Genomic DNA, 24,180 nt, shown 5'->3' on the forward strand with positions numbered 1-24,180 from the left:
CACCACCCCTCCACCCCTAACTCCCCCCTCCCACCCTCTTTCCTGCTCCACTAACCCTTTTCCCCAAGCTGTGAAGGGGAACCAGGTAACACGAGAGTCCTGTTTCTGCTCTGTTTGCCAAGAGCATCTCTGCTGCCAGAGACAAACAAGAGTGACACGGATGGAGCCATAACCTTCATCGATCCATCCATCAGCTCTCTCCCTCTCTCTCTCTCTTTCCCCCTCTCTCCCTCTCTCCCTCTCTTTAGTTCTCCTTTTCCTCTCCTCTCCCTTCCCGTGCATGCACACTGACCTACTTTCCCTCTGACCTGTTTATGCAAGCTCCGGTGCAGCAGCCGTTCAAGTCAAATCAGGAAAATGGGGGACGCAGCAAAATACTGCTGGAGCTTTGCTATTCCTTGCAGGAAGTGTCACCTTGGACTGATCCCATGTGTGTTAAGTAAGGTGGCTGTTATGAGGAATTCCATGTGTAATGAACAACTCCCCAAAAGCCAAAATCCTATGGGAATAGCAGCCTGCTTTTTTTTTTTTTTTGGTCGTGTGTGTGTGTGTGTGTGTGTCTGAGGGAATGTGCATTGGTATGTGTCTGTGTGCATGCATGTATTTGCTTGTGTGTGTGTATGTGTCTGTGTATGTGTGTGTGTGACTGAGAGTATTGTGAAGGGCATTGATGCGTCAGCCTCAAAGAGGTGCTTTGTTTGCAGGCTTAGATCAAGTTAGAGCACTGGGTTAACTTCCCTCCCCTCCCATATCCTCCACCCCTCCTTCCCCCTTCGCTGCTCCTCCCTTTGCCCTTTATGTTGTTATGAACATGACCCCATTTTGGTTTATTATAGGCGGGGAGATGATAAGGAAAAAAAAATATTTAAGAGACATCACATGTGCTTGATGGATAATCAGTTGTGTAATAAAACAATTACAATCTTACATTACATTGCATTGCTTTCATTCTGACATGCACATGTATTGTAATTCATTTCTACATCTTGCATTTAAAGGAATAATTAAGATGACAAGATATTAATTGATTATTGAATACTGACTTCCATTATCTATCTATCTATCTATCTATCTATCTATCTATCTATCTATCTATCAATTATAGATATACAAGCATATACAAGCTGTATTCTCTTCCTAAACCATGGTACCATATTGCCTGTGAGTCTGGACTTGGATTTGATAACAGCAGCCTTTTCTTTGTTAATACAAAGAATGTGATGGGACTTGGCCAGGAGGTTGGCAGGACAGTTGAGCTGGCAGCAGCAGTCAGGGGCTCAGACTGGCTCTGCCCCGGCTTTGTCCTGCACATCACACAGCGCTGACGCTCACAGTTCAGATACATGCTGTTTAGTCCGGTCTGCGTTGCTCCTCTGCTATAAATATTCTGGATTTCAGTGGGGCACACCTGTTCAAGCTGTTACAACAAAAGTGATCCTTTGGCTTTGTAGGCCAGTGTGTCTCTGCTGAATGAGGTCATGTTCAAGTAGAGTATTTTAGAATCTCAGAGCTTTTTACTCATTTTCAGCCTGACTCCTTTTTATATCCACTCAAGGTCATATGGAGTGTGTCAGAAATAACAAGACATCAAAGAGATTTGAATATGAGTCTCAAATGCAGAGACTGTAATTAGAAGAGTACACCTAAGTGAGGGTTTCTGCCTAATGTGAATGCAACGTTTTGTGGCATTTTCATGCATAAAGCTTGTGTCTGTTAACAGAAGTAGGCCAGTGTTACATCAGACAAGCTTGCCAGGGAGTTTGCTGGCCCCACCGGGCAAAGTGTGTCAGTGTGTCACTGCGAAGCTTGTCTCCTTGCAGATTAGCCTCCGATGCCAAAAAGAGTGAGTTGCCCTTGGGGAATAGTAAGCTCTGTACAAGGCTATCTCTACACAATGGAAACAGGGTGTGCTTGTCAAGCTTCGCCTTCATTTAAATCTCAAGTTTGTGAGTAAAGTCAGAGAGGTCTAGAGCTAAAAAAAACAGACAGCATGTCTTTATATAACAGAATAAAGAAACTTTTAAAATGTCCTCAAGGAATAAAAGACCAAGGATGGTTATAATGCTGTATTGCCCTAATTTATTCTGTTTGGTTGCTGATGGTGATTCACTCTCTTATGTCAATCAGTGAGTAATGTATTACCTAACTGGTGATTCTGGCATAAGGTTTATAGATCATCATCATCACAGTTGATAAGATGACGAGTCAGGCTTGCCAGCTTGTATGTGCTGCCTACAGGCTGATTGCTGTGTTGACAGTCACTGCTGCTTAAAACTTAAAAGAGTCTTAGACAGATCGAAATGGCTGCTCAGTTCAACGTCAGTCCTGCTTTATGGGCTATAAAAGTTGGTTGATAATTCAGTAATAAGTGTGTGTGCATGTGTGTAACTTTAATTGTGCTGAAGCATACAAACAGTGGTAAAAGAAAAGAGAAAAACAGGCTCTTTTCATGATATGTTGATAGGTCAACATTCTTTTTATTTTGTTTTTCGATCTTGAAATGCTCCCATCTTCCACAATGAACATTAGTGTCTTTACATACATATTCATGTCAAAAGGAAGCGATGGTAATGACCAACCAGACCAACCACCACCCATCTCTAAACACCGCACTATCTTTGCCTGTTTCTTTTTTTTTGTCCTCTTGTCTTTTTCATAAAACCATCAGCAAAACCACAAACATTACTGATTAATACACACTGAAAAGAGGGAGAGGGGGAGGAGGAATGAGGCAAATACATGTCATCACAGTCAAATAGGAGAAAAGACACAGTATAGAGGAAAACAGAACAACACCTTGACAAAAAAGAGGATATAAAACCAATGAAATAAACATTACAGTGTTGTTCAAGGGTGGGGGAACTTTACATTTATACACAAGCACCAAAAAGCCAAACATGGTACATAGACTTTTTAAAACTAAGATCCAGTGCAGGCAATTCATCACTGCCCAGTAGCAGAAATACCATCAGACAGGGATGAATAACCCCTGAAATGAATAATGGAGGCACATGGGAAACAAGGGAAGTCCTTCTCTTCATTAATTTAAGTGCAGATACTTCATATGTTGGGGAATTTTAACAGTGGCTCTGATTGAAGGGTTAGAAAAAATTGGTATTGCATTAGCTTTTATTTCACAATAACTCAATTATCTGGAATCCAATATGAGCCTTAAGGGCCATGCTTGGTCACACTACAAAACCTCATTTCCTCTCAGTAAATGTACAGTAACTATGTAGGGTTCTCTTGCAAGGTCTCTACACAGGAGGAACTTCAAAACTCAGTGCACTGTAGTGTGTTTACATGAATGTGACTTAATTCCTCCTGCTTTTGCCCCCAAGCATCCCATGCCCACATTACAGTTCAAACTCAAGGCTGCAGTATGTATCTAAAATGGTCTGTACACATTCTTTGTCTATGTTCCCGTGGGCTTTTCTACAGTGATGGGCGCGTGAAGAGGGAAATAAATACACTGGGCCAGTAAATGGTAACAACAACAAGATATGGTTGATAAAGCTCAAATAAACTAAAGGCTTATAGCCTGCAGCTGGTGAATTCCACCGAATATTTAAAGGCTGGTTAAAGGTTAAGAAATCCAAACATTTTAATGAGGCTTTCGCCTCAGGAAACAACATGTTCTCCATTCAGTGCTGTTGGCGCTCCAAACTGGACGGCCATTTCTGTGTAAACGGCATTAACAAATAATTAATGCTAAAGCTTAACAATCAAGAGAGAGGCATTTTAATTTGAATGGGTCCTGTAGCAACAGTAGACAATGTGGCTGTACAGTGATTGTGATTCATATTAGGATGGTCACTTTCAAAATCCTCTTTTACCATTGTAGGTTTGTCGCATTTTTGTTGAATTTGTATTCAAATTTCTTTGTAAAATATATATTTATAATAGATACATATATTCATATATCACAGTAATATACAAACCAAGTGCTTAAAAAATAAAGGTGATGGCGATCTTTTGTGAAATAATGGAGATGGTTGGGGAGAGCATGGGTTGGTAGAGGTAGGGTCTGGGAAGAGGTATGGAACTTAATATTTGTAGTGTTGGTGGTGTTGGTGCTTCTTTGGTCGAGGGAATGTTCCCAGTATACGTTTGCATTTGATTTTAGTTAAGGCAGATAGCCATACATGTGTATGTTTGTCTACAGTCAGATACGTACCAAATTTCTAGTACTGATAAAGCTCAAAACTTTTTGTTTTCCCACAATCTTGTTTGTAAATGATCAAAATATGTTTTTGCTGATGTTCTCTGTTGAATATTGTTGGATGACAAAAGTAGAAAAGCAGGCAGTTCCATTCCTCCTCTCATCGCATAAACAAAAGTGCTTTGTAAGTATGGAGAGGATGTAAGAAATGACAAATCTGTACAATATTTACAAATATAATACAGCCCTACAAGATGTCCAGCCTTTTTGGTGACGTTAGGGGTAGGAGAATATAAAAGCCCAGCTTCTTGTCCCAAGGGCTCAAGGAGGGGATCTGACTATAGGGCAAAGGCATGATGGCAGGGTGATTCTTAGGGGAATTGTGTCTTTTGTCTAAGTTGCGACAAATTCCAAAACTGAATGTCACCTAATCTCGCCTCTTGTTTCGTCGTCCACCTATGTCCTTTTTCCCGTTCTCCTTCCTGGCACCTTGCCCCGAGGCGGCCTGCTTACAGGCTGCACCCGGGCTCTCTCGCTTAATGTTCTGTGGTGGAGTGAGGGAGAAGTAGGGATGCTGGGGCAGGGGAGGCGGCGTGGCAGAGGGAGGCGTGGTCGGGGACTCCTGGCCGGAACAGTTGCCTCCGCTGCTCCCGGTGCTCATGGCCCGGTGTTTGAGTCTGAGTTTGTGGGGCAACGCTGTGCCCTTCACCTCCCCCTGGGAATCCCGGCCCTGGGCCTGAGAGCAGCCCTGGGAGGACGGCAGAGGTGAGGCAGGCTGGTGGAGGCTGGTAAGATGTTGGTTGTGGTAGCTGCCCACGTCTGAGCAGGACGAGGAGGGGGACTCATCATCATCTGTGGAGGCCTCTTTGTCAGAGCTGCGAGGATCTCCATCACTGGATGAGGTGTCCTTACCAGAGGAGCTTGATTGGCCTTGGTAGTAAGCCTCGCTCCTGGGCCCGCCCTCATAGGTAAGCACAGGTGGCTCCTCATCTTGGGCACTGAGGTATGAATGATGAGGCTGGAGATGGTGGTACAGGTGGGAGTGGTTGACCCCCTCCACTTGTTTGTGGAGGAGCTCTGCAGACGAATCACTCTCCTGCTGGTGCTGCTGCTGCTCCTGCTGCAGGTGCTGCTGGGTAAGTTGGCAAACTCTGTACACCTGTCTCTCTCCAGCCTCATTACGGCTGTCTGAGAGCTCATATGGAGGGGAGTCTAATGTCTTCCTCTCAAGCTGTTTTGTCACCTCAGCCAGTGTCTCTGTGGAGCTCTCTGTAATTGACTGGGGCAGTTGACTGACGCACGTCTGGCTGCTGCCACCGCTCTGCTTCTGAGCTGCCAGCAGATCAATGTCCTGTTGCCTTGTCAGGGTGTCCACAGGATAGGAGGCACTGCTGGAGCCGTACAGAATGACGCTCCTCTGGGCAGCAGGTGGGTGAGGGGCAGGCTGGCTAACAGTGTTGACAGCGGTAACAGACTCCTGATGGGGTTGCTGTTGTTGGTGAAGGTGCTGTTGCTGCTGCTGCTGTTGGCTGTGATATGCAGCCTCCAGCTCCTGAGAGTGCTGCTGGATCTGGTGGTGCGTGGGTACAGAGGCCAGACCGCGGTGGATGTTAAACATGATCTGGGTTGTGGTGCCACTGGCAATGTCCATCTCCAGCCTGTCACCTTCCTGTTTGATCTCAAAGGGGATTGGTTCGGGGCTGTCCCTGGAGGAGCCGTCGGACATGTCAGAGAGGGAACCACGTGGGGAGTATTTCACCAGCTGCCTGTGGCCCTCGCTGCGTCCTGACTGCTCTGTTTCCGAGGAGTCAGAGTTCATCATCACCTGAGAACTGCTTGAGTAACCGCTGGAGTAGTACTGAGCAGAGGAGGACGAGGACGAGCCTCCATTTCCCGTGTTGCTGCCTCCACTAATCTGCTGGCTCTTTTCAATATATGAAGCAGTGCTTATAAGGCCAAAGCGCAGCTTCAGCTGGAGCAGCTCCGTCTTGAGCCTCACATTCTCATCATTCAGTGCAATGACACGGTTCTCCAAGACCATATCATTGAGCCGTCGCTTCTCACGAGAGCGCTTGGCAGCCTCGTTGTTCTTGCGACGTTTCTCCCAGTAGGAGGCGTCCTTCTTTTCATCAGAGATGAACTCACGCTTTCGCCTGCAGGTCATATTGGGTTTGGGTTTGATGAGGCGCCCCAGGCGAGCTGGAGTCCCTTGGATAGAGGGAATAGGCTCTTCATAACTGCTAAAGGTCTCAAGGCAGTTTAGATTATTCCCTGAGTTCTTATTTAATGTTTTGAGAGCTGAAGTCAGATTTTCCATTCTTGTCTTGTGGCAGCCAGTTTGAAATGCTGCTTGGGCGACAAAGGAAAAGACCAGGTTAGAGGTCAAAGGGGGGAGGGAGTGGTGATGAAACACCTTTGAAAGTTTTCTCAAAAAATTCTTGATCTATTTATTGCAGGTTTAGTCTAGTTATGACGGGAGGGGAGTCAAGTGTCCAAATTAGCCAGAAAGATAAAGAGCAGCTGGAGATCAGCATTAGCAACCCACATTTATCCACTTGAAGGGTTTTTTAGTTCAGTGTCCAGACTCTTCAAAGTGTCACAGAGCCTAAGTGGATCAGATCAGTCATTAAAAAGCACAAAATTCCTTAAAGTTGAGCGAATGAGGCAAGTTTCTTTTTTCCCCTCTTCCTGTTCTGCGTTTGATTGTTAAAGGTTTAGCATAAGAGCGGCACACTGAGCTAAGCTGGCGGAGAAGTGTCCTAGATCTCCACACAAACAGCAGGATGTAGGTCGGCCTGTCTACCTCAGCGTGTCAGTCTCTTGGGGAGCCTCGCTCTTGCTCTCCCTCCCTCTGCCTGTCTCTCTTCTCACTGCAGTTGACTGCAAGATGAAAGGCTGCAGAGATAAAAACAGAAAGAAAGGACACATTAATTTACGTGGACTGCTTGTGCTCCATTATGCATTTTCATATCAGACTTTCTTAGTAACTCATTTTTTTCCTAATGCTGTTTTTCTCTTAGCATGGATAGTGATCAAAGACACATTTCTACATCTGTATAGCTTCCCTCTGCTGTTTTGGCATGTCTAGCTTTTAGTGACTGTGTCGCCCCTGGCAACCAATGAATGGTGGCTAGACCTCACTGTCTGACCTTTTGCCCCCACTATTGATCTGCTCTGTCTGCAGCCTATGACCCCTGACCCTTAGCCTGGCATGTAGATGTTGACTTTTGTGATGTAATGTGGGCAATGAGTTCATTGCAAGGCTGATGATCCTCTTTAATCTTGTCAACCAGTACTCAACAATGTGTCCGTGTGAGGTTTTAAAACATATTTAAAAGTCTGAGATCCAGTTTTTGAGGCGATGTGAAGTGATGGAAAATTAATAGACTGGTAATTAGTAATGGCATATGTGCATATAGAATTGACAATAAAGCTGACTTTGACTATATGTCACTACTGAGGCAAAGTGCACACATTAAATAAAAATTATAACACCACATAAATTGCATTACATTGTTACATGCATAGAGCACAAAACTAGACTGTAAATGGATTAGTTCCTTTGGTTTGGCTGATGAGTATTTGGACTGGACAGAGTAAAGAATGAGTCAGATGCAGGGTTGGTGGGGTTCCCTGAATCGGTTTTAGAACATTTCACAAAAAAACCACCATGAGGGGACAGCCCTCCGCTTTCCCGATGAGAAACCCCAACTACAAATGCTACTTAAACACTGCTACCCCCCACCCCCCCACCCCCATGCGTTCATCCGCAGAGGAATGTGGCAGCATTCTTTGCCAAAATAACTCAATGCCAAATCAATGATGCAGAGCGAGCAGATAAGGCAGACAAAGGCAGCAGCCAGGTCAAGGATAAAGAGACTGAGACTGGAGCGAGAGATTTGGAGGTGTGGAGGCAGCTGGGAGGTGGGGCAATGATAAATATAGGTCAAGGGCCCCTGGAAAGAAAGGAGGTGGGAGGCGGGACATGGGCAGGAATAACACGGCCTGTAAACATTTCGGTAAAACACAAGGGTGGTCAGACAATCTCATAACTATGGAGATGAGAGCTCAAAGCAGCACGGAGCCCTGTATAATGAGCTGAACAGGTGTGCTTCTAGACAAAACCAGCGAGATGTTGCTTTTGCTCACATTTGTGACTGTGAGTGGAATGTCTCAACAATTACTGGACGGATTGTTATAAATCTGGTATCAAATAACTGCAAAAATAATGACATTTCTCATTAGCCTCAGTTTAACTTTGTGTTTAGCAAATACTAGCATCTACGTAAGCTAACATGTTAAACGTAGATGGTGAACATGACATGACTGCTAAACATCAGCATGTAGGTGTAGTCATTGTCAGTGTGTTAGCATGGATGGTACTACTGTGCCTTGTACAGCCTCATGGAGCTGCTAGTATAGCTGTACACTTTTTGTCTTTTTTAATATAAAAACCAATAAAAGTCTGGAATGAGGTATATGTAATATTACAATAAGATATCTACTTAAAAAGTGACACAGACTTACAGAATAAATATCTTTTTTCAGACATTACAGGAAATTTAATTCAGCATAAATCTCCCTCTCAGTAATATCACAAGATAGAGTCTTCCTGGAAAAATAATTAGATCACATGTAGTTGTTGTGCTTTTATGTGATGTGAACTTTAACAAATGACAACAACAAACAAATGACCCTTTGAGCACTTTGATTACCATGACCCTACACGGTCAGATTGGCTTAAGTATTTGTCATACATATGGTGAAAAGTAGTGACAGAAGTATTCCCTCGCACATGTACTGGATATGCATATTTAAATGTATTCATGATGGTAAAGAAACAGTAGATCCCATCCATTTAACTAGCACCAGTGAATGTGTGTTACTCAACATCTGCACTCCTTGGTTATACTGCATAAGCAGAATTACACTGTCTGAATCTGTAATCTCATAATCTGGAAAGGTGTTGACACTGGTTCTGCTCTGCTCTTATCCAGATCTGACACCATTATGTAATTACAGGCGTATCCTCACAATTAATGCGGTTTTCAGGCCAGATTCTGATAAAAGACAGAATTTTCGCAGCTTTGCAATGCACACAGAGGCAGAATAAATAGGCAGGACCATCCGTTTTTAATTTCTCTTTCATTTCTCTCCAAAGAATCAAGTCTTAATTTAAGAATCCACATCACCATGTATGTTTAGAAACAAAGATGTCGCTGTCTGGATTTTTTCCTCTGCTTGGCTGAAAGGTTTAAGGTTATCCCCGTGAGCCTTTGACATGTGGCTGTTGGGCACGAGAGGGAAAGAATGAGAGGAGAGACTTTTTTCTCAGCATGTCCCACTGACCCAGAAACTGGGGACCGACCGCACTCTGTAAACACAAGTCTAGCTGCCTCCACTGTACGGCTCACTGGAATATAGGTCAGCCGAGCCGTGAAGAGGTGAAGCAGCACGAGAAAAGGGAGGGAGAGATCGGAAAAAAAGACAAAAAAAGAGACGGGAGGACAAAAAAGAAGGAGGCGTGGAAAATTAGAGCATTGTCTAAATATAGATGTAGGTGAGAGCAAGTGGAGCGGAGACAAAGAAATGGAGGAAATCAATGAGGGAGAGTTAAAACAAAGAACGAGATGGAGATGAGATTATACTGTAGCTGGGTAGGGGGGGAAGCCAGTGGCAATTGCAACAATGTTGGTATTGCATCAATAGAAGGAATGTGTCACCCATAGCAACAAAAAAGGGGGAAACAGAAGGGGCAGCCAATCATATCAGACTTTCTCTCCCTTGCTCTGAACCGAAGGCTTGACATGGGCAAAAGCAGATGGTGAGAAAACAACGTTCTGTAACAAAAGCAGGGTGATTGACGTCAGCGAGTGCGTATATTGCATATCTCTCCTACAGTCAGGATGAACCAGACACATGAATGAACTCTTGTGTTTAATTAACTTACAGCGGTGGCTCCAGCTTTTTCCTGTGTGTTTCTCTGTTGCACCCCTCAGTGTTCAGCCATGTGAATGAACGTGACTCAAACCGATCTACAAGGTGTTACAGCTCAGGCTGTAACCCATTTCATTCACCCTCTTTTGTCTTCAGAAATTTACATTTCTGGAGATGCTTGAAGCCACACCAACTAACACACACAGAGGCAAATAAATCACTGCTGATAAAATGCAGCCATTTTACTTTGCATGCATGAATTGCATTTTCTGGGTCAAATATACAAATACATCCCACTGAAGCTAGCCAACCTGCAGTGTGTTAAGGCTCCACTCCTCCGTGCACGTTTTCTTGACCTAGATTACTCTTTCCAATTTATCATATATTCTTCACGTGTCATCACCAGGTCTCTGTGGCACTTGTGGAATGAAAGCAACGTAAAAGAATCCAAGTTGCACTCGCTCACACAACCACAGGCCCCACACCGCAGGAGTCTAAATGTGGCAGTGAGCTTTGGAAACAGTGGACTGAGTTCAAACCCCAGCACGTGTTTCTGTGGAGCATTTCAGGAAATGGGAGCAGGTCTAAAATAAAAGGAGAGGGGGGCACATGCTTCAGAGAAGAGGGGGTATGATGAAACTGTTGCTCCCCCCTTCCTGGGAAGAATGCAATATGTGGCACGTGGTGCAGGGTTGGGGGTCATGGGTGGGGTCTGCTTGAATTCCAAGTGTAGGGACTGACTTTATCTTCCCAAGAAAAAGAGGTAAAAGGAGGGGGGCTAAAGAATCAGGCAGCATGCCAGCAAGGCGGAGTCCTATCCAAGCTAGATCCTTGTTCCACGAACACACAGCCGTATCACCCCTCTCTCTCTCTGGAGAAGGGAAAAAAGCAGAGTGACTCAGTCCATGTGTTGCACCAGTCACATGTGCTCCCTTGGCCTACTAAATGCTGTAATTCGCCTCTCTGCTGGCTCCAAACCACAGCGCAATAACAAAGCACGGCCCTCATCTTTTATCATCTTACATGTGCCAGGAAACCCCGAGAAAGTCAAGAGGCCACAAAGTGGGACAGGATGGAAACCGCTCCATGCTTCTGACCATGAACTCCCCTCCCAGGTTTTTATTTAGTAAAGCTGGACATAGACAAGGCTTTAATCAGACCTAAATAACCACACAGCAGTTGCCCTAGCAGTTCAGAGCAGTGATGCAATATGCTTGAAATTACTTTAAAGGGTTTGTTTGTTTACCCCCCCCCCCCGGCCTCCAGAAAATGTATAAGTTTTGATTGGTGAAATATTCATTTCGGTTGCTCAGAGCTTTTATTGCTGTGTGTATCTTTTTCTGCATGCCTGCCTCAGTCCTTTGTTATGGCGGGGCGAGGATTTATTTTGGTGGGGTTTTGATTCTGCCTTTATAGTCAGCGGCGGTTGTGCGCCTCATCCCCCCCTCCCACAGGGCTAATGTGACCTACATTCATAGTTGGCATAGAGACCCAGTGTGTACGCCAACCAATTGGCAGCGGCCGCTCCGCAGCAAAGCGCAGCGCTGCATAGCCACAGACTATGGGTTTCCGCCGATTGCATAATCTACCCCGTTCTTTAATCCATTTTAATTATTTAATTCATTTATTATGCAACCTTCATAACCTCTTCACTGATTCCTACATTGTGTATACAGATGCGGCATGCACAACTAATAACGCGTAAAATGCTCACAGCCATGCTGCACTCACAGAGGAGGGACACACTGTCCTGACACTTTGACAACATAATCTGAATTTATTCTTAAATCTAGAAATTAACTCACTTGTTCACACTGCTATCATGTGTGAATTATATAAATAAAATGTAAAATTGTTATTGCGTGTGATGCCTTAAGGCATGCCATTACTGGAGAGGAAAGCTTCAGCGGGGGTGGGGGTGGGGGGCGACCATGCCCACGTGCAGCGTATAAACCACAAAGCCGGCATTTGAAATAAAGCCAGGATGAGTTTTCTATTCCAAAAATGCAAAATATCACATACAATTAATAAAGTTCCCCTGTGTATTTATCATCTATGTGCCTACAAGTTGAGATAACATTTAGCACCATTACTGAAGCAGTGCTGGACCGCAGCCAGGCGGAGTTGTTATAGCTGCTCAAGTTCAATTAAAGGCCATAATGTATTGTTTCATTCCGCCTCTAGAAAGGTAGAAAACAAAGCGATAAAACAATCACTTATCATTCACGAAGCAACACATAGTGAGAAACATGTTACCCCGCATGCCTCCTTTGTTGCTCTGTCTGACAAATCGTCTTCATGCATATTTAATCGGATCCTCAGTCATCCGAGGCGACTGCATGAATCCCAACTGTGCCATGAAATTCACCCACTGTCTCAAAAAAATAGCCGCATCCCAGCAAACAATTTACACGTTTTCACCTGCTATGATATCAGAATGTTTACTTCTATTGTAGCTGTGAACAGATTTGATCGGGAATCTACACGGTAACACATCTGACCCACATTTGATCCAGATGTTCTGATCCACACCTCACCTCGCAGCGGCTGGCCCTCACTAGAGCCCGCGAACTTCACCATTCTTCATCCTTTCTATTTTTGGCTTCCAGCGGTGCGAGCCGAGGTTGTAAACAAAAGAAGAAGTAAAACTGAGAGTCCACATGTATCCGGGACGGACGATCATTCCTGTCGGTGTGCTCTGATTTGTGTTGTGCTCCTTCAGACTGCCAGTCTACTAAAGGGTTAACCCGAAGGGCTGCACAGCCGCGTTAACCTTTACAAAGAGCTGCTACACGTGACACAGAGAAGTGTGTCCTCGGAGCCTGCATGAGATTTTTCCAGTTGTCTGCATGGACTAGCCTACTAACCCAAAAGAAGCCGAGTATAAATAAGTCGCTGTTCAGTGTCTCTGCAACATAGATACATATGAACCTGACACTGAACATTAGGCTCCTAACATGGAACAATTCCTTTATGTAATAATAACAATCCTAATAGTAATCATAACATGAAAACACAATGATAATAATTATACTACTAATAATGGCAGCATACATACCTACACACTTAATTTATTTTGAGTAACATTTGTCTGTGCCACGCGTGTTACGAAAGCAGGTGTGTTACCAAACCGAGGCTGGGATAAACAAACCAAACTGGTTTCTAAAAGCACAACAACACTCCGTGGATAAAATGATTGGGGCATGCACCATAACACGACAGCGCGTACGTGTTGACCCAGCCTCATTACAACTGTGGCACCGCTCCAAAAATATCCTCATTTCCACCGCACCTTTTTTTCTGAAGGAATCCCATAACCTCTGGCTAACCCCCCCCCCACTCCCACTCCCACCAACACCCCACGATCTTCTTTTACTCACACACTCACTTACACAAACGCACGCAGAGACCCTCACGTAGCTCCACCGGTCGATAGAGGGTGATAACAGCCTCGCCTTGACATTGAGAAAACGCACCCAGGCACCAAAACAAATACTCATGGAGTAAGAGCGACGACCAACTCCTCACCAAAACGCAACAACAAATCAGGGATCTGTGGGAGAAACCGTGTCTTAAATCCTACACCGGATAGGCTATGATGTAATGATGCAGTTGTTGATAATAAAAACGCAAACTTACCTTATTATTATTATTATTATTATTTAAAAAGACTGAATCCACAGGGGGCACACACAGTCCTGTTCCTGTCCAATAGTCCGCTTTGCGCATCGGCCGCCGGTCTGCTGTCCTCTCGCTCTCTTTCACATACACACACACACTTTCAAAACACCAACTCTCCGATTAGTGCAGGTATATGCGAGAGTGTGAACACAGTGCCGCTTGTTTTCAGTACGCTCCTCGTGTCATGTTTGCTCCAATTCCTCTCTCTCTAGCTCTCTTTCTCTCTCTCTCTCTCTCAGTCTCTATTTCCTTCTCCCTCTCTCTCTCTCCTTCTCTCTCAGAGTCTCTAAATGTATGTTAGTAGGTCAGTTGTTGCATAACAGGACGCTTTGGGTGCCTAGTCACGTTTTTTGTTTCTCTCTCGGCTCTGCCCCCTCCCTCTCTCCTCGCCTTCAAATCCTGTTGCAGGAGAGGAGATGCAGGGGGAGCGCAGGGGAGGAGAAAGACCTGACGGGGGAGGGACTAGGCTCCAAGCCAGATTCAGTCAGATGAAGGCCTGTGATACTCATAATAAGGTTACTACATTATAAAAAGCAGCATGCGGTGAACACATCCATACAAACAAGCCACAAAGAAAGAAATGTAAAAAGCCTCAGCCACAGCCAGTGTTATGTGAAAAGCAGTTTCTTCTCCTCTGTGCAGGTTATCCTAAAGTTAGCAGTCTTCATCTAAAACTAGTCCATGTGGCTCTCTGTGTACAAGTGAGCCATTTCCTGTTTGTTTCATCTGTTATTTGATTGATTAAGTTGCTAGAATAGTTTGACATCTTGGGAAACTCTTACTTGCTTTCTTGCCAATAGTTAGATTAGAAGATTTACACCACTCTTATGTCTTAAGTAAATATTAGGCTGTGCCGCAAGCAGCCAGGTAGCTTAGCTGAGGCATAGACTAGAAACAGTTTGCCTGGAACTGTCCAAAGGTAACAAAAGCTGATTACTTAACACATTTTATCTCGTGTTTATTTTGTACCAAAAGGTTTGGAAACAAAATGTTGTGGTTTTATTTGAATTTTACAACTTTATATGGTATAAGCAAATGTGCAAAATAGCCTGTAGCTATAACTGTCAGATAAATTAAGTGGAGTGAAAAGTGCAATATTTCCCACAGAGATGCAGTAGAGAAGAAGTACAAAGCAGCATAGAGTAGTGATACTCTGATACCTTATGTACTGCAAATTTATGCTATAAGTATAGTTCTTGGTTAAATGTACTTAGTTATGTTACACTACTGGATGTGCAGTTAATATGGATTCACCTAGTTGACATAAATCAAACCAACCCAAAACAATGCAGCAGTAAAACTTGATATCATGCCTCCATCAATTTCAGATCACATTAGAATTTTGACTGGCTCCACACCCTGTAAGTACTCATCTACGTGTGTGTGTGTGTGTGTGTGTGTGTGTGTGTGCGCGAATAGTAGGGTTTTATCCTATCTTATCACCCCCTGCCCCATGGCTCTTAACCTCTACACTAATGGACAAACTTAGTGTTTCTGTATTATCAGTCTAGGAGAAGGCTCAATGTGTATTGTGTATTCACTGCTGACCAGATATTGTGACACTGACGCTCTAGAGCTTGAACACAAGTGGAAAATTGTGGTTTAATAGTTACAGAAGCTTGCCTGGCACTCATAGTGCCTGCTATTGTATTGTGGGAATAAGCAGAAGCCGCTTCTGTCACACAGTGTTGAATAAGCTTGTTAAACTAGCTCCTCTGGACAGAAAGCAACCATATTGTCTAACTGAGGTGCATGTTTTGATTCATCTTGATCACAAGCAGGAATGTGTGTCAGTCATGCTGGCAGGAAGGGATTCAGACAAAGAGCAGGGGAGTTAAACTACTTTGTTAATGTCACTCCTCTGGTTTAAACACAATCCTTTGGGTAATTGAAGCGCATGGTTTTGCATGAGCTCCAACAGTTGAGTGGTTATCTATCACTCTGGCATGCAGGGGACTGTATCAGAGAGAGACTCACCCTAGGAGGGTGTAGCAGATGTATTTGGATGAAACCTATCTGCTTAGAGGTTAATTATGTTTTCAAGCTGCTTGTACACATCAGTTTGGACAGTCACTGAAAGAACTACATGTGTCAGATAGCCATTTTCCTGCATCCTGCTCCAGGCACAGCAGTGCACATTGTCAGTGCCAGTAAATATACAGTACAACACATCACCCAACAGTTTAAACTGAGAAAACTTACCTGACTTTTGCTGCTGATGTATTTGTTATCTTCTTTTATCTTCAAGGCTAGTCTATCTTTTGCATGGCAATGAAAAAGGGTGCGTGGAAATGTGAGTGTGTGTTCAGAAAACTTGTGCCCTTGGTTTTTCACAATTGTCCTTTCCCATAAAGATGTAACCATGTTCCACGTTTCAGCGTATTACACTAACACCGGTACTTGTGTTGCATATAATTGCATTAATTGCAACAATTATTCTGTATAATTGGATTGTTTTGTATCCTTGAGGGATGCTGAGGACTTTTCGCCTCTGGTAATACCTATGAGTCCTACCACCTACAATAGTTATTTGTGCTTATGTTTGTCCATGCTCTAGTTTGTTGAACACACATCATAATTGTCTATCTCAAGTATTCTAAGTGGTGTTTTTTAGTTGTATTCTGTGTATTGTTCTTTTATACACATCAGTCCAGATTTGTGCATTTGCTAAAGCCATCTTTTTTTGTTATTTTTTGCCTTAAATGCCCTTCATTCAGAATGCACTTCACAACTACATCCTGTGACACCACATTATCCGAGGATCACCTCAAATGTGGAACCTCAAATTTGAACTAAATATGGATCACCATTCCTTTACACCTCTTTGTTTCCTTCTTTAGCTGGAGGAGACAAACAGCACTGAAGGAGCAGAGGCATTGGCCGTGAACTTGGATCCCCCTCCCCCCATAAAAACACACACACACACACACACCACACACACACACACACATACTTACACTCCCTCTCTGTCTCTGCATCACTCCCTCTCTTTTTGCGCCCCATCCTTATCCCCACCCTACCCAACATTTTCCCCCCTTCCAGCTATGTCTGCAAGCGTTCCCATGGCAACTGTCGCACTGCCTGCCTAGCAACAGGCTTTATCCTTTCACTGGAAAAAAAAGGGGGGTGAAGGGGGGTGGGGGTGGGGTGGGTTGGGGTTGCGGTTTTTTATGGGTGCATGGATGTGGATGAGGACGGCAGTGTAAGAGCAGCATGTTGCAGTAGCTTCATTAAATCAGGCTTCCTTCCTCTCTCCGCTCTACACCTGCAGCGTGTGCCTCGCCTCTATCTTATTACCTTTCCATTTCACTACAGACTTCTCTGATTTACTTAGGTTATTCACACTGGCAAAATGTTTATAATCTGTTTTGAGGAGAATTTTAGGCAAAATCAGTGTTTATATTTTGGAATTTTAAAGGGTTACAAAGAGGTCATGTAATTACAGCATGCATCTGTTTCTGTCACAGCTTCCTAGCTAGAATGAATTCTTTGTATGCATAAACAGATGAGTGCATAATCTCTGTCGTAATAAAATGATGGTGACACATGCCAGACTGAATAAACTACTGGAGAATTTCTCATAACAAAATAATGACCTGAAATAATTACATCTTTATTGCACTGAATATTTATTTTCCCTAAATTCAATTGACCTTTTCATACCTGAGCTTTAGCCTCCACATGTTTCTCCCAAATACACCCACATATGAAGATGAAAAATATGTGTGCACAGTTGCTGAATTTAAACATCACTCATCTCCATGCCAACTAACTTGTTAACCCACAGGAACAATAAAAATTGTGGTGATCCATAGCATGATTTATGTCTGTGGTAGGCGGTGAAACACAGACTTTAGGGCTCCAAAGCCATGCTGATATCATTGTCTTTGCTGCCCCCTGCTGACAACAAAGTAGCATGCATTTTTTTCAAACTCAGACAGCGCTAATAGATTTTAGCTGATTCAAAATCATATTGAAATTCTGGTACTATGACACTATATGCGTACTGACACATAGTAACACTGCAAAATAACCATAAGAATCTTTATTTAGACTGGAATGTAACTATATTGCCCTGTCAAGTTTATTCCTCCCAGTCTCCTTTGAGTATGGATTCCCCTCCAACTGTTGTAATTAAGGCTCTCGTGTTTTGAAGGTCTCTAATAGAACTGTTGAGTAATAGCAGACGCACCCACTGTCTCAGGCTCTGTCTCTGTCTGTCTGGTTGTCAGACTGTCTAGCCTCCTGCAGGGACTGTGGGAGAGAAACCTGCCAAGTGCATAACTCCACTTCTCACTGCCTGCATTTGTCAGCACTTGTCAGTCAAACCTTACCCACCCCTTGTTCTCTATCACTCATTCTCTGATTCTCTAACATATTATCTGTTGTCAGGGAAATCATATCTAGGCTATGTAACATTTTGTGTATTCAGTTTAGTTTGATTGCTGGATGCTATTTGCAGTGATGTATGCTTGGCATTGTTCTGCTGGTGACACTCCAGGGATTTAATATTACTCTTTCAAAAAGTTTAGAGACATATTGCCAATTTAATGTTCAGCTTGATGCTGAAATATCCTGACTTTTGAACCTTAGTAGGGATCAGTCTAAAAACACTACAATTCCCATAATGCAACTCAGTAGCAGCAGTCATTAGCCCCTCCTGCCTCCAAAATGCTAAGAACTTTCCAACTCCACAATTCAAGTAAAAATTTTACATTTCAAGCCCAGGCTGAGCTTTCTTTCAAACTTGAAAAGCTTGTACTTGTCATTATGGGTAAACCAGACGTCATGTGTAAAAATGGTGGAGTGCCCCTTTAAGATTTTCCTCCAGTAATGATCAACTCACCACCATGATGCAGAATCTGTCAAATGTATTTATTTTTAATATGAAAACATACAGAGAGACAGCAGACGTTTAATTCATGTCATCACCTCAGTACAGATAAAACATGTTCAAACTGGGCATGAACAGAGACTGACAGGGGATGTGAAACAATACATGTTACAGCGTGTTTCCTAACAGGAGCTCCTGAAATAAAAATCAAACACTCTTTTGACATGACATTATACAGTTCACACATAACAAGCGACAATAAACAAGCCTCACAAACCTTTCTTTCATCCTGCTAGACCTGGGAGGTTTTGACAGCTAATAATTCCATTTCTGTGTATATTTACTGTCTGTCTCTGCTTGTGTTTACAGGTTTTTAGCAGACCTGTCTCGGCAGTAGGAACCCTGTTCAGTAAGTCATACCGCTATAATTACAAAACAGCAAACACTTCCTCCATTGTGGTGTGTTAACAACCCACTGGCTGATTTCCAGTTGTATTAAATGCAGCTTCTGAACCACCAGAACCTGTTGTCTCAAAAGGGAGTGAGGCCGTTTTAGTTAAGCTTGCATGTTAATGATGTGATGTAAACAGTTTTCTGTTGTGTGTTTTTAGTTATCACAGTGTATGGAGTTGAAAATCTATTATACACTTAACACTGTTACAGTTAAGACTCCCTGTCTGAGCAACATTGATTGGAGCTGAGATTAAGTTGTTATTAGACAGCAGATTATGAGATGAATGTTTACAGACATTTATTACAATATAGTACAATACATGAAATAAAAACAACACACTGTTAGGCTTGAAAGTTGAATTTCATCAGTCTTTGTGAATATCTGCGTGGTCCAGCACTCCTGGTTTCATGCTGAATTTCAATGGGCTCACTTACAGTAAAATTCTGTCCTTAAAAGTCTAGACGTTGGCAACCACTGACTGACTCACAGCATTCGCCCTCAGTTGACTTTGGCCATGAGTTGTTCTGTGAAAAGCTTCTTCAGCTGAGCCACCTCTTCACTGAGAGAGTTGAGCTGAGACTTCAGGTGAGTGTTCTCATGCTGATACTGGACCTCACTTTGTCCTTGTGTGGGAGGAGGCTGGAGGCTGTAGCTGGCAGCTGAGGTGCTGTATTGAGGGGACAGTCTCCCCCTTCTGCCCTCCTCCCCCTCCAGCTGCTGGAGCCAGGGGCCAGCACAGTGCCCTGCTCCTGTTTCACCTCCACTCAGTCCTTTGACGGTCTCTCTCGGACCTTCCCGTCCCACTGCAGATAACGTGGGGCTGCGTCTGGCACTGCTGTTGTCACCCGCGGCATCTGGCCCCTCGCCACTTCCCGGCGTCTTGAAGCGCAGCTTGTGAGGCAGGTTTTTCATCGCCTCAGCTTGGTCCAGCTTCCCTCCGACGAGTCCTGCAGTGTGGTGGACATCAGCAGGAGAGTGGTGGAGGTCATAGCCCAGCTCCTCTGCCCTGTGTGGTGATAATTTCCCATGATCGCTCAGCCGGTCTTCAAAGAAGATCGGGCTGCCCACGCTGGACCCACCTGGTGTAGAGAATCCAGAATCCTCTGACATGTTACCAACATCCCTGGACCCCCGGGTGCTCAGCTGGCCTGTGTGGTTGCTGGGATGTGAGGCTGAGGAACTGGGGAGGCCTCCTTCTCCACTGTGGAGATAATAGTGAGGAGTCAAGGTTTGAGCATTGTGCTGAGGAGCTGAAGTCAGAGGCAAGATAGGGGCATTGGAGGGGTCTTTGACCAGGCCGAAGCGGAACTTCAGAGCCAGGAGCTCTGCCCTGAGACGAGCGTTTTCCTCCAGCAGAGCGAGGACACGACTTTCCAGGACCATATCATTCACCCGCCGCTTTTCTCGCGAGCGCTTCGCCGCCTCGTTGTTCTTCCTCCTCTTGTCCCAGTAGCCCTCATCCTTTTTGTCATGGGGGATGAACTCTCGCTTGCGTCGGATGCTGGAGGTGGGACTCTCTTTGCGTTTAATGGCAGAGGTGCGACCTAGGAGGGAGCGGGCCAACAGGCTGCTGGAGGTCAAGATGGACACAGCTTCATCTGTAAAAGACAGAGGCCCTGCTCCCCCTCCACCTGCGCCTGGAGTCACTGTTGCATGTGACTCCAGCGCCTGGAGCACAGCTACGTCCTGCTGCCCCCTCATCTGCTGGGCCTCCTCCTCAAACATCACGCCTGTTAGGGGGCCGAATGAGCTGTTCGTCACTGCTGAGAGTGGAGAGGACCGCTGTGTGGTGCTGAGTGTTCGCTAGACTTTCAGGGTCTCCGGGAGGAAAGGATGCAGAAATAGTGCCACCTAGTGATCAAAGCAGTGGAGAGAAAGGAAAAGAGGGATTTAGTGGTTACGCAAGAGCCATTACATCACAATATTATGTAACCCCATTACATCTCTCCAATAAAACGAGAGCGACTTGTACCTTAACCTTGCAAGACCCATTATACCATTAATATGGGACAATGTGTGTTGTAAATAGAAACCTAATCAACCATACAAGTCTTTCGGCATTACTTTTGAGCACACAGCAGCCTTTTTAAACAAACGAAGAAATACATCTCTGTTACGATGTGGCATTAACATTTTAAGATTAACCTACATTTGAATTTAGTTTAAGACCTTAACAAAAACACATTTATGAGTTCATCTTTTGGAGCGTTTCTCGTTTTGCAGTTTAGTAATTCGTGGTCGGTTTCCGGTCTGACTGTTTTACTTGCCTCCTCAGCACTGACCCACATGTCTGACAGGGACATGCTGATCTCCGGGGCTGACCTGACTTCACTCCGCATCACTGCCATTTGAGACTTTCAGACAATTGAGTGTTACTTTTCCGAAAAAGTTACAACTTCTGTCTTTGCCTCGCATACTTTATTTACATCAAAGAAAACAGAAAAATTGTGTAATTTGTAAACATGCCGGATGAGCCTTAACATGAGCAAACAAATTGTTGGAGTAAGAACGTAACACAATGCCGACACTTATTCATACATCATGTTGAAGTTACAACGGAACATCGATCTAAAAAGCTGTTAAAGGAATTGTAGTGATTTTAAAAGTGAAATATGATGTTAAATTTGGGCATTTAAGTTATACGATAATGTGATGTACTGTTACTTTACTCAACACAATAATACGTAACATCATCTATAATTTAAAAAATATATAATAAAAGGGAAACTCCATGAAACAGAATGTTACCTCTGAAGAATGATCAGTTTTCTCCGCCGGTGCGCATGACTCGTCCTTCTTTCTTAACGTCTTTCTGTCGGGTTAAGGAAGAAGCGCTTTCCTCTGTCTCCCTCTCTGGTTTAATGCTGCGGATCCACTCAGCCCTGTTACTTAATATTATCATCGGTGTGGCGCACCTCCACTCTGCTCCACTTGGAATGCCGCAGCTCCTATTTGTAACGTTGAGTTCAGCTCGGGACGGTCCCTATCCTCACTTGAACCAGCGGGGCCCTGTTTGTGTGTGTGTTTCTGACGCCGCCTCCCTCTGTAACCCCCCCACCCCCTCCCTCCTCTATCCAAAGGATCGGCTCTCACATAACATAGCTGTTCAGGCATCATCATCATCACCACCACCACCATCATCGTCATCTGACCTCCCTCGCCCCGCCCCCTCTGACAGGATAATCTTCCCATAACAATTAGGTAATGTTGCGCCTCTGTTTCTCTCCCGGGCTTAGAAAGAGGCCGTTACTGTGAGTCAGTCGTGCAAGAAAAGCAGATATACATTATTTTTAGTGCGCGGAGCTGTGATTATAGTGCTTTATATTCTTAACCCTGATGTTTGTGTTATATAAGCCAGAATCACAAAACATACATTTACAGCATGAAACTCCACATCTTTGGACCTTTGACTTGATTTGATTAACAGTTCTAAAGACACCCATAACATTTTTCTATGACTTTCCTAATTTTATGAGCACTGTTTATGAGGATGATTTTGTGGGACATTTTCAGAAGTCTGCTACAGAAAATGACATGTTTCTTCAGTTACCTCTGGTTGGGGTCTCACAAAACATGAGGGTAACATAACAGGGTGTTAGACCTCTGACCCCAGACTTAGGTTACTTTATTACCTTGTAGAATAACACACTGTACAGTTCTTTGTTTGTGAATGACTTTTTGGCAAACAAAATGAATATACCTTTCTTTGTGCATAACTTATATAACATGCAAAATATTCCAACAAACATTAGTAAATCCTTTGTCAACAAAACACAAGGTTAATGTACAAATTGCAAACCATGGGATGTAAAAATAACAAAAACACCACTGCTTCATGAAGTGAATGCTTAACACTATCCAATCCTTATGGCTCCAAGATCTGAGGGGCCTTAAAGCCCCAAGGTTCACTGCATGCTCAGTTGTGTTTGGTAATTTGACTGACAGCAATTTTGCACCAAGTGCAACATGAACTAAAGGGAGTCCTACAGTGTTAGCTAAGTTTGTGAGCCTGTAGTCTTGTAGTCGGACCTTGTGTTAAATTTGAATGATATGAGCTTTGTTATTTTAGTTTACATTGTCCTCATATGATGCACATTCCTAATAGAGTAGTATTTAATCAAGTTACCACAAATGAAATATGCCAGCATATGAGTACTTGTTGAACAGAACTTAATGGGAACAGAGGGCAGTGGGTGGGGGAGACAGGAGGAACTGAAAGGCAAGTTTTTGCCACAGAGCTATCTAACAGGTTAATCTGGGTAATGTATGTCACAAGAAGGTTTCAGGAAATTTTGAGGAAATTGAAGTTTGAAAGTGTCTCATTCAAACACTGCCTCCTTTCCTGGAACCTTCCTAAGAATGCACGGTGATTCAGCTCCTTTCTAGGAAATAATTAGGAAATTGCAGGACCTGTAAATAGAGCTTTTCAAGGCAACATACAGCAATTCAATGAGGCCAGACAGTTGCTGTCTGAAGAGCTGCTGCAGAACTTTCACACTCTGCAAAATTATATAATGTGTCACACTTTGATAAATCACATACATATATATTTCACAGCACATAACAGTGCACGATGAATAGTAATTCACAACACTAATTGAACACAAACTGTTCAGATTTTGTCTGTTGGGTTAGACAGCCCTTCCATGGCTACAGACATCAGCAGTCTTTATCAAGTAGTATCCTGTGCATTACACAACATCTGATTCATCATTACCCCAATGTGTAACTGGTCCTCTGCAGTGTCTTTAAACTAAGAAGATAACACCAGACTCTGTGTGTGAGTCTGTGTTTCTATTTGTATTTGTAGCCTGCAGATACCAATGATACAGTATAGTGGGCAGCAGACAACACCTTTTGTGTGCTAATGATAAGTGCAGCATGGGGCCTTTGGCCAGACTTCTCAACTGACCTCTGTTTTTACAGTGAACACATGTGCTTTTGTGTGCCCACAGGAGACAATGAACTGTATGCACTGTATCATATCACATATGTAAACCCCGTGAACAAACATGTTCAGGTTGACAGTGAGATACACTCTGAGCCCCTTGCCCCTTACTGTTTGGCCACCTTTGGTTTCTGATAGAGGCAGAGGCCAGTGCCTGTACAGTC

The 24,180-nt window shown here is 43.8% G+C and overlaps 2 protein-coding genes across 6 annotated transcripts; both read right to left on the reverse strand.

Annotated features, from left to right (window-relative positions):
• Window positions 1-2,444: 2,444 nt before the first annotated feature.
• Window positions 2,445-14,148, reverse strand: nfil3-2 (nuclear factor, interleukin 3 regulated, member 2). Of its 5 annotated transcripts, none has more exons than XM_018698668.2 (3): window positions 13,739-14,148; window positions 6,966-7,057; window positions 2,445-6,508 (listed from the first exon to the last, which is right to left on the reverse strand). In XM_018698668.2, exon 3 carries the CDS (start codon window positions 6,477-6,479, stop codon window positions 4,590-4,592), a length of 1,890 nt encoding a protein of 629 aa, XP_018554184.1. In that variant the 5' UTR covers window positions 6,480-6,508; window positions 6,966-7,057; window positions 13,739-14,148; the 3' UTR covers window positions 2,445-4,589. The 5 variants fall into 5 exon arrangements, with proteins under 5 accessions (XP_018554184.1, XP_050929855.1, XP_050929856.1 ...); XM_051073898.1 differs by adding an exon at window positions 13,492-13,652 and having other exon boundaries at window positions 2,445-7,057; XM_051073899.1 differs by lacking the exon at window positions 13,739-14,148 and adding an exon at window positions 12,637-13,120.
• Window positions 14,149-18,636: 4,488 nt separating this feature from the next.
• nfil3-6 (nuclear factor, interleukin 3 regulated, member 6) lies at window positions 18,637-22,102 on the reverse strand. The gene is made up of 2 exons (XM_018698690.2): window positions 21,817-22,102; window positions 18,637-20,919 (listed from the first exon to the last, which is right to left on the reverse strand). Exon 2 carries the CDS (start codon window positions 20,791-20,793, stop codon window positions 19,567-19,569), a length of 1,227 nt encoding a protein of 408 aa, XP_018554206.1. The 5' UTR covers window positions 20,794-20,919; window positions 21,817-22,102; the 3' UTR covers window positions 18,637-19,566.
• Window positions 22,103-24,180: the final 2,078 nt, after the last annotated feature.

The sequence above is a fragment of the Lates calcarifer genome, linkage group LG11, assembly GCF_001640805.2.
Source record: "Lates calcarifer isolate ASB-BC8 linkage group LG11, TLL_Latcal_v3, whole genome shotgun sequence".
NCBI lineage: Eukaryota > Metazoa > Chordata > Actinopteri > Centropomidae > Lates > Lates calcarifer.